The following is a 17,300-nucleotide window of genomic DNA, read 5'->3' on the forward strand; positions in this document are numbered from 1 at the left end:
CATTGTGGTTTGGGTAATTTGTATGTTTGGTCTCTGTCTTACCTCAAAAAACTATTATGTCATTTTTAATTTATTTTTTTAAATAATTTTCTTATTTATGTATTTATTTTTTATATATATTAAAAAAATTAATATACACCACATATCTGTATCTCCTTACCCTATACTTGAAACCACATCTGAAAATTTTAAGCTGGATCCCACCAGTCACCATCCTATCTCACATCCTCCACAACTTCGATTGGCATGGTCCCTGAATTTTTTTTAATACTTTTTGGTCTATTAAAAGTATTTTTGTCACGCTGTATGAATGTTTGTCATTTGAAGCCAATTATTTAATTGGTTTACCCAATTATTATTGTTCCCTTTAGTTAATTACATTTACATTTTATTATTCATTATATTTATTATTACTCAAAAAGATCCCAACACACCCACCCTCCCCTTCCAGCCCCCCGATATTGTTTCCCACTCATGGATTTAGTACAAATCAGAAAAACTATCATGTATAGGGTTTTTGGGCCAAAGGAATGAACATCAAAAAATAAATTATATATGCAATAAATTCCCATTATGATTAGGCACAATTACAAGTTTTGAGTTACCAAACCACCTTTCACTTGGCTGGCTGGTTTGCAGCCGGTGGGTCAAAAGCTAGTCTTTTTTTGGAACTGGCAAATATATTAATTGTAAAAAGGAAAAAACAAAGATATCCCGACTAGCAAGGAGCTAGCAGGGACAGTAGAGTTTCAGTTTACATCATTATCAATATCATCTCCTACTGCATTACATTGGAATTCAATTAATTAATTAAAAGGGCATGAGCACTGAATAGCCCATTCACAGATCTTTGCCGAGCTCCTGTATTTCAGCCACATGTAAACATTCGATTGAATGTTATCAGCAACCTTTGGGGGAGTAGTTGGCAGTTTTTTGAATAGCCTCCCATTCCTAGCCTTCGAAATCTCCTAGAGTGTACCATAGCATATGCTGATCAAGACCTTCCTATTCTTCCTGTGACTGCCCTGCTGTGATACATATTCAATCAGATCAGCTACTGTGTTGAATTGAAAGTAAGGCATGTTGCACCATTTCCAAAACCATTCCCACACAGTCTTCGCAAAAGGACAAGTGAGCAGAATACGATTTGGACTTTCATCCTCCTGCAAACATTGTCCACATTGGACTGATTCTAACGTTACACCTCTCTTGGATAGTTCTGTAGTTGCTGGTATCCTCCCAAGACTTGCTCGCCAGATGAAGCAGAGAACTTTGATGGGGACTTCCTTTATCCATTCCACTTTGATGTGAGGTACTAGATCCTTTGGCCAGTCGATCAAATGCCTGACCATGTCAACATGATATTTACCATCTCCTGATAGAACACATCTCCATTTGTCTTCATCTGTTGTTAGCCGAAATTGACCCACTAATGAATAAAGGGCTGTATGATCGGTGATATTTGGAGTAGACTTCCAGTTCCATTCTAGTCCGGCGAGCTTCACTATATCTTCCAATGTGCATCTTTTTTTCCTTTCCAAATCGAATAGATTCGGAAATGCTACCTTTAATGTTTCATTCCCAATCCATCTGTCGAGCCAAAACAATGTCTTATCACCTTTATTGACCTTTTTCTTCATAATAACCTCCATTGGCACCTCTACTTACCTTAGTTTTGTATCAATCGAGGCAATATTCTTCCAAACACCAATGCTCGATCGATTAGCTAGACATGAATCTTCCTTTGATTTTATTTTGTGAATTCCTCGATCGATTAGCTAGACATGAATCTTCCTTTGATTTTATTTTGTGAGTTCCTTGGATGACCTGCCTCCATAGTGTGTCTTGATTCAATCTTCATCCCCACCACTACTTTGCGATAAGATATAAGCTAAAGGCCCTAAGTGATCCCAATCCCAGTCCCCCTGCTTCTTTGTGCTCTATAACTTTTTCCCAAGTCACCCACTTTATCTTTTTATTGTTTTCCGTTTCCCCCTACAAAAATTTTCTTCTTATCCGTTCTAGTGCGCTTATGACCCCCATCGGTGCCACAAAGAGGGAGAAGAAGTAAGTGGGGAGGTTTCCCAGAACTGATTTAATGAGAGTCACCCTTCTACCGAACGACAATGATTTTGCCTTCCACGATGATAGCTTCCCATTGAATCTGTCAATTACCGGCTGCCAATTTTTCTTTAGGTTCATACTGGCGCCTACTGGTACTCCGAGGTAAGTGAACGGGAGTGTTGCAGGCTCACATCCAAGTGGGGCTGCCATTCGGGAAGTCTCACACATTGATGAGCCAACTCCAAACACCTTCGACTTGTGGAAATTAACTTTGATTCCTGAGGATATATGAAATCAGGGAAGTATTCGTGCCAAGTTCTTGATATTACTTTCAGCCCATTCGCCTATGAAGAGTGCATCATCTGCATAAAAAAGATGTGAGATCATTTTGTTTGACATTGGAATTTTAATACCTTGAAGCAGCCCTTTAGCACAAGCAGATTTCATTGCAACATTGAGACCCTCCATAGCAATTATAAATAAGAATGGGGAGAGGGGGTCCCCTTGCCTAACCCCCCTTTCAAGTGTGAATTCTTTGGTGGGAGCTCCATTGACAAGTACTGATGATCTAGATGTAGTTAAGTATCCGCGAATCCAATTACGCCATTTCTCACCGTACCCCATTTGCATCATGTTTGACTCCAGAAACAACGTGTCCTCCGTCTACTTCACCGCCTCTGCACCTAATTAATTGACTCCAGCTATGTGTCGTTACACCGCTATAAAAAACATAACATCTAAACTCGTCTCCAATTATTTCAAGCTCTACCTAATCCCCCCTCCACCTCTGTACCATTCTTTAAGAAAACTACCTTCGGACATAGTTTCTCTCCGTAAACATCGCCTACCACCGCCTCTATCTTCCACAAAAACAACTCATTCAACCTTCATGATTGGTCGCATTCCGCTATTGACTTTGAGTCGAAATCGGAGTCGGAGTCGGGGGAATACAGTGTATTCTAGATATGATGAAAGTGGACACGACTTTATACTGATTTCCATCGTTACCTTGTAATCGACCGATGAGGTCGACGCTCACTACTTCTTCTCTGTATTTTCATTACTTTTAAATTCTCTTTATTTTGACTTTTAATTATGTTGTTTGAAGATGCAGGTAACAGTCAATCTGAAGCGTTGGCCTATTGTCTCACACAGTTGACCAGAGGAAAAATCTTTGCTAGAATGAGGGCTTCATTCTAGTAACTCGACTGGACATGGTTTGTCATTGAAATAAAATGGCTCTTTACGAACAGCTTAGCATACCTTCACAGAGGTTCAATGGTGGAGCATTGCCTTTTAACCCTAATTCCAATGCTAACTCTGTTCCACCGTCATCTTCAACAACGGTGAGTTAAAAAGCACTTAACTTATGCTTTAATTTGAAGTGATTCACATCAATTTAGGATTATCGTATGGTTTTAGGGCACCATAAACGAAAGGGATACATTTTCCCCACTTCAACAATCGTCTTCAATGCACCCAACCAGGATGACAGACAATCTTCATTCTGAACTGAACAATCAACGTGTGCAACAAGAACATAATAGGAGACAAGAAGATGACGACTTTAGGATTCCAATCTCCGATCAACAATTTGGAACAAGTCAAAATCATTAAAACAAAGAAAACAAACGCATCACTACATTTTGTGTAACAGCCTTTTCAGGTCATTTATGAAAGGTTGAGAATGCTAGACAAATCATCAATAAACTTAAAAAGAAGGCTCTCAAGATTTTACTAGATCCACCTCAAATCAATAGTCCAGGAAAAACCCTAAAGTTCTTTGAAGGAGATGAACGAATCTTCAAATTTTAGTCACATAAATCCTTAAAATTATTATTTGCTGCTATTCCTTGGAACCCCAAAATGGACCATAGGTCTTTATGAGGTAAATTATTTGTTTATTTACAAGTTTACATGGTTCTTGAATTTTTACATACTTCCTATTGATTTTTCAGTAGGATTAAAAAACAGTCACTTGAGGATTCAAGAGCATGGTTCTCAATAGCTTCCATCTGATCACCAAGTAAGAAAACCATATTCATCTTTTCCATCCTTGGCAAAAATATTGCTTTTTTCTATTTCTTTGACTAATTTTGTTGATATTTTGCAATGTACTTACCTTCTTTCACACTCAACTAATAGTAAACTTGAGAACACACATTGGTTAGCAACTCAATAATTTCCATCACTTGAAGAAATTGTAAGTTTCTAAATGATAGAATTGAAATATAGCACATTTTATTATATAAATATATTCAACTTTAGTGAATTTCTGATATGGGATTAGAGAAGTCTGGGTATTGCTTAATCTTATGAAGAGAAATGGTATAATTTGATGACCTTCAAATATTTTAATTTGATGGGTTTCATAATTTTTAAACCAACACCCTTCTTTGGCATCACTTGACGATAAAAAATGTTCAACCTTGAAGCTGCTAAACAAAAATGGTATGCTTAAGTGAAGCTAGTGAGGTAACAACATTGCCCTCTCGTGCCTCTATGACCTCTATTTGTTGCGTCTAACTCTAAAAAATGTTGGTTGTAAGTACAAGAAATATAAACAATCTTTTTTAATGATTAATGGCCTTTAAGATTTGGTAACTTATAGTGAGTTGGGTAATTGTTTTGGGTTGTGTCAAACGAAATTTTTAATTAGATATTGTTGATAATAGTTTTGCGTACCCGAACTTAGTAATAAGTGATCATTTTAATACTAATCCATTCATATAAATTAATATTTCATCTATTCATTTGATTTTTACACATTCAACAACATCTATTGGTTTAAAATATCATCGGTTCGAAATACCATAATTAGGATGAAGTATTTTAAGAAAATAAAACTCATTCTATTCATATCTATTTTGTGGAATTCTTTTATAAAGGCCAATAATTTTTCACTCTCTTGCAATGTCCACGTCTTAACTCCATGATCAAACACTCTAAAACGTTTACCAATAGTATTGTAAGCTTGATTGCTGATGTGTTTTAATACAAAATATAAGTTGTTTTTCATAAAAACCAGCAATGGATGTCTTTAAAATAACAAGTTTATTTCTAGTTTATAAAAAACAAAACCATCAAGGATCTATTTATAGAGGTTAGAATGAAATAAAAACACAACCAAAGAGTGTTTAGAATGATAACCTTTGAAGCCTTTGAACCCATTTGATTTTGGAGTGTTGATGAAGATAGCAAAAATAAAAGATTATGATTTCTCTATGTGTATCCACCATCAAGAGTAAGCCACTTGGAATGCTAGTTCCTTATTGTATTCTTTAGTGTCTTAAGCCTTTAAGTGCTTAACTCAAATAAGCACTAAATGAGACAACTCAAGAAGGCTTTTAAACTACCAAACTAACTTCAAACGAGAGAGAGAGAGAGAGAGAGAGAGAAAGGAGGAGGAGGGATGAGAGAGTTCGACCATATGCTTCATATTTAGAGAAATGTGTAAGACTAAAAACTACTAGCACCAAATTCATGCAAGAAACACTCTTATATAGTCCCATGCAAGGTAAGGGCTTTACATTAAAATACTCTTAAGTATTTGTATCCTTTAGAAGCATGAGAGACAAGGCATGGAGGTTGACAAACAACCTCCACTATTATATATATATATATATATATATATATATATATATATATATATATATTCGTCCATACCTTTATTTTTAAGAAAGATTCTTCAATTTTTATAAACTCAAATTTTATAAAATATAAATTTTATCTTTAGGTAAAAGACAAAAAATCCAACTAATCCAAAAGGTTGTGCATGACTTGTTAATTCATACCATATGAAATAATAACTAGTTATACTCTCTTATAATTATTATTTTCATATAACAATATTTATTCCCTAATTGAATTACAAGAATTGATATTATTTATTAATAATCATATTAATAATAAATATACAAAATGTGCCAACTTGATAAAAGTGTGACTCTATAGGATCATATTTTATTAGCAATATCACTCCCTAATGATTCTTGGGCATGTAGATTCAACAATCTCTCACTTGAACAAGATTCATTATAGAGTGACATAGACAGTAGCTAACGTCTAGCAACAAGCTACTATCCCTAACAACATATGAAGAGTGTCATCTCATCAATAGCCAATTGCAGGAGCTCTATGCTACAATTGTCACTAAAGGTATAGTATCAATTATTCATTTATCTCAGACATCATGTCAAATATGAGATATCGATCGTCATCAATCTCATTTAGTGTTCAACTTTTAGTAAGGTTATAGATGTTTAACTCTCAACGAATAAGAAGGACAAATCCCATCTCGACTACATACAACCATCAATGTAGTTCATGTCATACCCAACGATGGCCCTTATGATTGCCTTTTACGGAACAACGTTAAACCATGCCAAAGCACAACAATTCCTACACTTTAAGTCCCAAATATGTATCTCAGGTCTAAGAATACAAAGATACAACCTTGATCAAAAAATCACTCTTGACTACGATCCGTAAAGTGATTTTGATGCGGGTCAAGTCCAATACTTATTCTCATAATCAAGTACCTATGAAGTTAGTAGCATCTATTTCTATTCTCATCTCTATGAGAATCCACCAATCCACTCATATTAGTCTTACTTCATATATGCTCCCATAACTATAAACGACTATGGACATTTATAATAACCTAGTTATTCGAGGATTTAAACATGCTAATATAGAACACAACAATTATTTAATGAAAGACTCATATCCAATATCTCAATTCATTAAAATATCTGTTGCTTGTACTGTTCCAATATCCAAATACTAAATTTCAATCAAAACATCTACTTATATCAACAACTTCCTATAGCACCAGCTTGAATTTCATGATGTAGTTAATGAAGGAAATTAGTTAAGTAGATTTGTCAAACTTGATTTGTATAAACTTTGCGAATACAAACATATTCAGTTATATATATAACTCATATATAAAGAAAAACATTGGGAATGTATTAGATGCTTAAATATGACTTAGATACCAATACTTGTGTGGTAGGATTACTCATAGTCATAATGAACTATACATTAATCATCTTTGTATGTGGTTCTCCAAACGACAATGTACTCTAACTCTAATTTGTAATTGTAATTAAAATCTACATTAAAACACTATTCATGTAACTTTCTCTTCATTCATAATGAGGATACGCCCGATTGTGATTGAGAATCATCTCAATCTATTTGGAAGTTTAGCAAATGTATAACAACTTTAAACATAGCTTTCTTTCAAATACATTGCAGATTATGAATATTCCTATAGTTATTGCAAGTACTTTAGAATGTTCCTATAAGTCACACAATGACTTGTCTTCGGATTATACTGGTATCATTCGGCATACTCTAAGCATACGATTTATTTGGCCTTTGTGCATAATCATGACATATATGATTAATCCAATTGCAGCAGCATATGAAATACAATCATATTATCTAGTTCAACAACATTTGCACTACGATTTTTTCTCAAAATCACTTCATGTGGTATTTGACAAGATGACTCTCTAAGAGTCCTTTATCTTAAGCTCTTTAAGATCCTTCACAATTAATGCAATTTTACTTAATCATTTAAGTTGCCACGATCTATCTATATAGATCTTTATTCCAGGTATTAGTATGCCGACTACATATAACACTAGAGTCATCTTTATTTATAATCAAATCAGTCTATGTAATTATCTTATAAGAACGAAGATTCTTACTTTGAGATTTTAGCTTAAATCTGGAAGGATTTTCATTCATGTATGTTTTCTCCTTTGAAAACTCAATAACTCTTTATATTCATAATATATCGAGGAAGATTAATCAAGCCCATACTTGATAATCATACGTGAATGCATTTTTATGTGCTTTAATAGTTTCTGATCAACTATTGAGCAAATTCAACAATAGTTGAAAACTTGCTAATTTCAAACTATGATGCATTTATCTCATGGATCTTTAGCACTTAAAGTTCCAAATAGCTCCCACTTAGAAAAAGAACTTTCTAAGTATTTGTCTTATGGAATGACAATTAGTGGGGTTAGTAGAGACGTCATCCTAAACAATCATTTAGGATAGTCTACATAAATGCAATTAGTAAATGCTAGAGTGGTTAAGCTTATTGTCTAACATAAGCTCCATAACCCCATACATGTTAGATAAGGACATACCATTACATCCTTAGTGTAATTAAAGTATTTAATCCACTTGTTTGGTTGGAAAATATATATATTCAATATATATTTGTTGCAGCGAGCATAATTCCAAAAAATTTATAAAGTAAATAGTTCATTTAAAACATCATACAATAGACTGAAAGGTCTACCTCGACATTCAACAGTGGCCAGGTGACCCTATCCCACTAGAGAATTTGAAGGCTACCTCGAACATCAAAAAATAGATCCAAGTGACCAGGTGATCCTGTGCCACAAGAAACATACTAGTGACGAGTGAATGTATTTATCGAAATGAGTTGTGAATCAATTCCACAACTCCTAAGATGTTCCAAGAAGACTTAGTTTACAAAACTTATTTTCTTTATCACAAAGAAATGTTAATGATGATCTAATTAAGTCGAGTCTCAATATTCACTATGAAACAATTTTGAGCAAATCAAAGGTTTCAACAATAACGAATAAAAGTCATCAGTGAAATTAACTAAGCATCTATCACCAAATCTATTCATGGATTGAAAAGTTTACATACATCACTTATATATAATTCTTTGTCAAGCCTTTTGTTCTTTAACTACTAATAGATAATGACACTTGTGAATCATCTTCCCATATAAATAAGATTCACATATATCAAATGAATCATCCTTATTTCCCTTTAAAAATTCCATCAGTTGGAAGTTGGTATATGTGTTTCATATTTAATAGTCATGATGATTATGACATAGATAAGTTTCAATCAAATATCATTTTATTATATAGGTGTTATGATCATTGTTGGATAAGGTGTCTAAGTCCATAACTATAATTGGTATGTACATGACCCGAGAGTAGCATGGTCCATTTGGGTTGCATGTCACCAGAACATTTGTAAGGATGGACTTTTGAGAAAAAAGAAATGGTGCTCGATGAAACGACCCAGATTCCATACTATGCTCTAGTCTGGGGAAAAAGTTGTCGTAAAGTTTCGTTCTTCGTTCAGTCGTCGACCCTATCTATGTTAATATGGGAGAAGCGGGGATTTAGAGCTTTCAAGAACCAGTAAAAAGGAAAGACTTGCGTAACTGACAGGTTCTGTTTTATCTACCCATCCGAGTAATCCCTTACTCCAAAAAAGCAGAGGTGAGGGCTGCAACAGGATAAAGGATATCCTCTCTTCTCGCTCTGTCTGCTTAATGCCTTCTATTGAATCGATTGGTGCCATTTCTTCTCTTGAAGGCAGGGCAATAGAGATTATTTATGATTTATTAATATATTATAAGTTCTAATATATTAATATGAAATTATACTATTTAATTAGTATTGATCAAGAATTAATTTGGAATTAATTTCGTGATCAAAAGAGACTAATTAAATGTAAGGGGTTGATTTGGTAAATCAATGATCCTTATAGTGTGGGCCTATGGTTATTTAGGTTGGGCTAAACAACCATGGTAGTCCATGGATAGTCCATGGAGGTTCAACCCATGAAGCCTAAGTAAGATGAAAGGTCATGCGCATTAGGGTTTACATGGATGTAACCCTAATCCTTGCCACACTATATAAGAACCCCTTTAGCACATGAAATCGGCCACTGGTAGTCTTTGGAAGAGCATAGCCGTATTTTGAGTGCACGTAATCCTCTCTCAATTCCTCAATTGTTGGTGGTGGTGTGTGAAGCATTTGAGGCATCACATTTGCGGTGCTAGGCTCTTAAATGTCCAAGGAAACAAGCTACAAGAAAAGGTATGTCATCTAACTAGTTTTGTTATACAATTACCCATGTTTTGCATGCTAGTTAGGGTAATGATTTCGAAAATCAAATTGCATTTATAATTAGAGAAAACATAGATCTAAAGCATTTAGGGTTGTATGTGCACCTTAAGGTTGTTAGGATGCTCAAAACCCATCAATTGTATCAGAGTCTAGGATTTTTTTTCTTTTATACTTGACGTTTATTGGTTTTCAAAGTTGAAAAAATTGAATTTATGCATTCTGACTGGTGAACTTGCCGAGTCCACTGAAAAATAGACCAAGTCGACGTGTCCAGTTCATGTACTCGCCGAGTTGGTGCTCCTGTGTGCAGATTTTCGAGTTTTGGCCAAAAATTGGATTAGGATCATTACCCCCAAAACTATTTTTTGAACCATGAAATATGTTTTTACATAAGGTAATGATCATGCTTGTCCAATTAGAAGATAATTTACATAATTTCAAGATTTCTAGTAGGTTATATGATTAGGCTAATTTCTTGAAAATTGATGATGTGAATTATCTTGTTCTTGTGAGTTTAACTAGATCATGAATGTATTATTTGATTATTGTGTTAATTAAAATAATGATCTAAATGGTTTTAATGGACTCCATAACTTGTCCTCAAGTTATGGAAAACCAAATGTCTTTTCTTTAAAAGTCATTAAACTCATAAGTTATGGAAATGAAAGGTTTTGAATAGTTTCAAAACTTGCCCTCAAGTTTTGGAATTTGAAAAGTCACACATATGAGTACTTTAATTCCGAACCCTAGAATTTTAAAAGTTTAAAATTCAACCCTTATACTATTATAATATTATAAGTTTAGTAATTATATATATGTATAAGAAAAGTCAGTCTTACCGTTAGTAGGCCTCATTCACGAAGCCGGTCTATAAAGGGGGTATAAGGTTACTGCCTATAAAATGACAGTTTAATGGGTGTCCACTCTCACCCACCGCTTCCTTAACTGGTGGAGGGACGTTAGCCGAATGGGTAGGATAGGAAATTAATTCTCATTAAAAGTATAATGAAAATTATAAATTAACTAAATGTTTTATTAAATTCCCAATCTTAGTTACTTTAGGAAAATATGAAATTGATGCTAATCCATGAAATTGCACTTTGCACCTTACCAAGTCGTTAGTGGAGCATGTGTGGTTAACCGGCACACTAACATGGACTAGTAAGGGTGGCAAAGGGTAGCTTGATGTTTGTCATGGATCGGTGGAGCGTGTGTGGTTAACCGGCACATCGATTAGGTGATAAATGACATCAAATGTACCTAGTTAATTTTCATGGTTATTCACACCTTGTTTGTGATCCTCGGTATCCCAGTCACAAACTTGAAGGGCATAATCGAGATTTAAACATGTCATTGAAAAGTTCAATGAATCTCAAAGGAATATAGGAATTTCAATCCAATTAAAACTTAATAATCAATTTCGTTTTTCATGGTGGAAATTGGTAAATCGTCATTTACCTACCTTCATATATTTTGCAAGTTGGATTACGGCATTCCTCTTCCCAATTGTAGAATATTGTGTTGGGTCCTAGCCTTAATATTTCATTTGGGTGTTATATTAAGGATCCTTATCTAATCTAAACCTTGTTTTTCTTTCTTTTTCAGATGTCTTCCAACACTGCTTCTGGCTCAAACCCTGCTAGCTCCTTCTCTCTCATGAACTTGTGTGGGAGAGTCATCTTTGATAGCACTAGTTTCAATGACTGGATTAGGAACATCAGGATGGTCACTCGCTATGAGGACAAGGAATATGTCCTTGACAAGGAGCTTAAGGAAATCGATGAGTATTCTGCTACTCCTGAGGACCTCGCTGAGTTTAGGTCTCATGAGAAGGATGCCACCAAGGTGTCTTGTATCATGTTGGCCACCATGACAGCTAAACTCCAAAAGTCCTATGAGGAATTCTATCCTTTTGAGATGCACCAGGACCTGATGGAAAGATACCATCAGAGTGCTCATCAAGAGAGGTATGAAATCATCTCTTCCATGATAACAACTAAGATGAAGGATGGTGAACCCATCATGGCCCACTTGCAGAAAATGCAAAGGTTTGTGGACCGTTTGCTAAATTGAATGTGAACTTCGATGAGGAGTTGGCTATTGATATCATTCTACACTCCTTACCTCCATGTTATGATCAGTTCCGCATGACCTTTCATATGAACAAGGAGGAGGTCACACTTAGAAAACTTTAAGGGCTTTTGAGGACTGCTGAAAGTAGTCTCAAAGGTAAATCGGTTGTTCCTACTCCGACAACAACTGCCCCTGTTCTGGAAATTGGACAACGGAAGGGGAAGAAGAGGAAGGCTCCCTCTAAGAGCCACAAGGGGAAGTCTCTTGATGGATCCTCTTCAAGTGGGACCAAGGATGGTTCTGCTGCTCCCTCTTGTATTCCTAAGGAAGCAGAGTGTTTCTACTGCCATGATAAAGGGCACTGGAAGCGAAGCTGCCCCAAATACTTGCAGGATGTCAAAGATGAGAAGGTTAAGGCCACCCATGCAGGTATTTATACTATTGTATCTAATAACTCATCACATTCTTGTTCTTGGGTCCTTGGTACATGTTGTGGAATTCACATTTGTTCTGATTTGCAGGGACTAAAAAGAAGTAAGGATGTGGAGCACGGGAAGATAAACTTGATCATGGGGAATAGGAAGGTTTCACCTGTCACCAAGATTGGAGTTTACTCTTTATTTCTTAGTAGTGGGTTAGAATTAGATTTGAATAATTTTTGCTATTAATTTGATAATGAAATTGGTGCTATTAATGCTTTTATAATGGTGTTTTTTTATTTTAAAGCATTGCCTTGTAATGGTGTATATGAAATTGTGATGGTTGTAGACAACTTAAGAAATAATGTGTTGCACATTGATTCTTCCAATGAATTGGATAAGGCACGCTCGTGGCATTGTCGTCTTGGACATATCAGGAAGAAGCGTATAGGCCAACTCCAATAGCCTGGAGTTTTGGAGTCATTCGACTTAAGGACGGATGATACTTGAGAATCTTGCTTACTTGGAACGATGACCAAGTCACCCTTCACTGGTACTTGTGAAAGGGGTGAAGGTTTGTTGGATCTCATACACACCGATGTGTGTGGGCCTTTCAGAACCGCCGCAAGGGATGCTAACCGCTTCTATATGACTTTTACTAATGATTACAATAGATATGGCTATGTCTACTTAATCAAGCATAAGTCAGAAACCTTTGAAATGTTCAAAGAGTTTAAACAAGAAGTGGAGAATCAGCTAGGCATGAAGATAAAGATGCTCCGATCCGATCGGGGTGGTGAGTATCTTAGTATCGAGTCCCTAGACTATCTTAAGGAATGTGGGATTGTTTCACATTTGACGCCACATAGGAAACCACAACTTAATGGTGTGGTTGAGAGGCACAATCGAACCTTGTTGGACATGGTTCGTTCCATGATGAGTCGAGCTTCATTACCTATCTCATTCTGGGGGTATGCCTTAGAGACTGCCGCCCATATCCTTAATATAGTCCCAACTAAGAATGTTGCCAAAGCACCTCACGAGATGTGGACAGGGAAGGATCCCTCGTTAGCATACATAAAGGTTTGGGGTTGCGAGGCTTTCGTGAGGCGTGAAACTCACGACAAGCTCGAACCTTGTAGTGAGCGGTGTATTTTCATCGGCTAGCCACAGAAATCCTTTTGTTATCTCTTCTACAGACCGAGTGACAATGTTGTATTCGTTTCGAGGAGATGAGTCTTTCGCGAGGGAGAGCTCATAGGCCAAGGAGACAGTTGGAGGCAAATTGACCTTGAAGAGCTTCAAGAGTCAAGCGGTGAAGGAACCTCGAACACTAGCAATCAACCTAAGGAGGAAACTCATGTTGATCCAGTTGACAAGTCCGTACCTCTGAGGCGTTCCAGTAGAGTTAGTGTTCCACCTGTGTTATATGGTTTTCATATAACATCTGAGGGTGATACAATTATCAGTGATAGCGCAATGGTAAATGTGGATGAACCTAACAATTACAAGGAAGCCATGGCAGGCCCCGAGTCTGCTAAATGGAAAGAGGCAATGGACATCGAGATTCAGTCCATGTATGACAATCAAGTTTGGAACTTGGTTGAAAATGTACCGAGTCGTAATACAGTCGGTTGCAAATGGATCTTCAAGAAGAAGATCGACATGGATGGGACAGTACACACATATAAGGCGCGACTGGTTGCGAAGGGCTTTACTCAAACTTCGGGAGTTGACTATGATGAGAGCTTCTCACCAGTGGCGAAGATTATGTCCATTAGGGCTATGCTAGCCATAGCTGCATTTCATGATTATGAAGTATGGCAAATGGATGTCAAAACCGCTTTCCTTAATGGAAAGTTGGTTGAGGATGTTTACATGGGTCAGCCAGAAGGTTTTGTCAATGCAAAGTGCCCTAATAGAGTGTGTAAGCTTGAGAAATCCATTTATGGATTGAAACAAGCATCTCACAGATGGAATCTTTGTTTCGATGAGAAAGTCAAAAAGTTTGGCTTTTCGAGAATCGAGGATGAGTCATGTGTATATGTCAAGGCTAGTGCGAGTACAGTTAGCTTTTTGGTGTTTTATATGGATGACAAACTACTCATAGGAAATGATATTCCAACCTTGCAGTAAGTTAAGTCCTGGTTTGGGAAGTGTTTCGCTATGAAGGACCTTGGAGAAGGTGCTTACATCCTAGGGATAAGAGACTAATTGGACTTAGTCAAAGTACTTACTTGGAAAAGGTGTTGAAAAGATTCAACATGATGGATTCCGGAAAAGGTGACTTACCGATCCAGAGCAATGCCAAACTAAGTAAAACTCAGAGTCCGAGTATAGAGGCTGAGATAGCAGAAATGAGTCATATACCATATGCTTCTGTGGTTGGTTCGATCATGTATGCTATGACTTTTTGTACTCGCCCTTATGTGCCTTTGCTTTGAGCATGGTCAGCAGATATTAAGGGAATCCTGGTAAGGCTCACTGGACTGCGGTAAAGAACATTCTCATGTACCTGCGGAGGACTAAGGACTGGGTCCTTACCCTCTGTGGGAGTGATGACTTGAGAGTGGTGGGGTATAGTGACGCCAGCTTTCAGACCTACATAGATAATTTCTGCTCTCAGTCGGGTTGGGTATTTACCCTGAATGGAGGAGCAATAACTTGGAAAAGTTCCAAGCAGGAGACAGTAGCTGATTCAACGTGTGAATCAGAGTACATAGCAGCAAGCGAGGCGGCGAAGGAGACAATATAGCTGAAGAACTTCATCGAAGACCTTGGAGTTGTACCAGCTATAAAGGAGCCTATGGAGATTTTCTGTGACAGCGAGAGTGCGCTTGCCTTAGCCAAGGAACCAAGGGATCATGGCAGATCTAGGCACATTGAAAGAAAATATCACTTCATAAGACATCGAATAGAAGGACTCCTCGTAGCAAAGAGGGTATTGTCAGAGGAGAACCCAACAGATTCCTTCACGAAGGGATTGAGTAGGGTTAAGCACTTACAGCATGCGAGGCACATCGGGCTGAAGGACGATATTAGTTTTAATGATTAGATAGATTTGAAACTTGTAATAGTTGAAGTGTAGTTGACATTTGATGATTAAATAAAAGGTGTTCTTTATTTATAAGTAATGTTACTATCTTGTGTCAATCATTTACTATTATTTCATTTTGCATGTTTTGACTTCCAGAATAATTATATTACTCAAACTGTCAACAGTCGATCATACTTTGGAAGTAGGTAGTGAAGCAAGACTGTCATGAATTTGGCTTGTAGATTTTCTGAAGTGTATTAGACATAACAATGTTTGCTACAACATTCATGAGTGCTCATAAGATCTGAGTATTGGATTAAACCCATGCTCACTTGTATCACTTCATGGAATTTGTCTCGAGTGATCGTGAGACGATAATATCATATAAGTCTTCAAAACAAGATATATGAGTTGTTGACTATGAGTTGGTTGTACATTGATAGTGCGAAACCGCATTAGTAATTTGATGTTATAAAAAGCACTATTGTGTATGATTTAACAAGTAGTTAGTACAAACATATACTGTCGAAATTTATCTGTTCCTTTTAGTCCTTGGAGGATTAAAAGCGATATCTTGGGCCCCTCGATGATTTTTTTTTACTTATGTGTCGGGCCCGGTTAGAACTCAATTGATGTGTTCAATTAAGTTATATGTCAAACAAATCAGAAATCGGTAAACAAATGCTTCACAGTAAGAATGACTATGTTCCATGTATTTGTCCGACTGATATCTTGAGAACAGAGGATTATATGATCCCTTATCTAAAATGGTGTGTCACAGTTTGACAAAGGCTTTTAAGAGCTACGATTGGTAGTCGGTGTTTTAGGTCATACTTACAGCTGTAGTTATTAAACTTATCTAAGTGGGAGACTGTTGGATAAGGTGTCTAAGTCCATAACTATACTTGGTATGTACTAGACCCGAGAGTAGCATGGTCCATTTGGGTTGCATGTCACCAGAAAATTGGTAAGGATGGACTTTTGAGAAGAGACTATTTATGATTTATTAATATTTTATAAATTCTAATATATTAATATGAAATCATATTATTTAATTAGTATTGATCAAGAATTAATTTAGAGTTAATTTAGTGATCAAAAGAGACTAATTAAATGTAACGGGTTGGTTTGGTAAATCAATGATTCTTTTAATGTGGGCCTATGATTATTTAGGTTGGGTTAAACCAACATGGTGGTCCATGGATAGTCCATGGAGCTTTAACCCATGGAGCCTAAGTAAGATGAAAGCTCATGCAGATTAGGGTTTACATGGATGTAACCCTAATCCTTGCCACACTATATAAGAACCCCTTTAGCACATGAAATCGGCCACTAGTAGTCTTTGGAAGAGCATAACCGTATTTTGAGTGCAAGTAATCCTCTCTCAAGTCCTCCATTGTTGTTGGTGGTGTGTGAAGCATTTGAGGCATCACATTTGGGGTGCTAGGCTCTTAAAGGTGCAAGGAAACAAGCGACAAGAAAAGGTATGTCATCTAACTAGTTTTGTTATACAAGTACCGATGTTTTGCATGCTAGTTAGGGTAATGCTTTGGAAAATCAAATTGCATGTATAATTAGAGAAAACATAGATCCAAAGCATTTAGGGTTGTATGTGCACCTTAAGGTTCTTAGGATGCTCAAAACCCATCAATCATAACTATCAATTGAATGAAAGCTTATAGACTTACTTCATAATTAACATTTTGAGAAAATATTTTCTAACACAAAATACATCGTTTTAGAACATGAATGTGAGCATCCATTAAACAATAAGTAAAT

At 36.3% G+C, this 17,300-nt stretch overlaps 1 protein-coding gene across 1 annotated transcript; it reads right to left on the reverse strand.

Annotated features, from left to right (window-relative positions):
• Positions 1 to 968: 968 nt before the first annotated feature.
• On the reverse strand, positions 969 to 1,652 carry LOC145111954 (uncharacterized). The gene has a single exon (XM_079048188.1). The coding sequence runs from the start codon at positions 1,650 to 1,652 to the stop codon at positions 969 to 971; it is 684 nt and encodes a 227-aa protein (XP_078904314.1).
• Positions 1,653 to 17,300: the final 15,648 nt, after the last annotated feature.

This window comes from Lactuca virosa, chromosome 5 (assembly GCF_052849685.1).
Source record: "Lactuca virosa cultivar CGN04683 chromosome 5, Lactuca_virosa_CGN04683_v6, whole genome shotgun sequence".
Taxonomy (NCBI): Eukaryota; Viridiplantae; Streptophyta; class Magnoliopsida; order Asterales; family Asteraceae; genus Lactuca; species Lactuca virosa.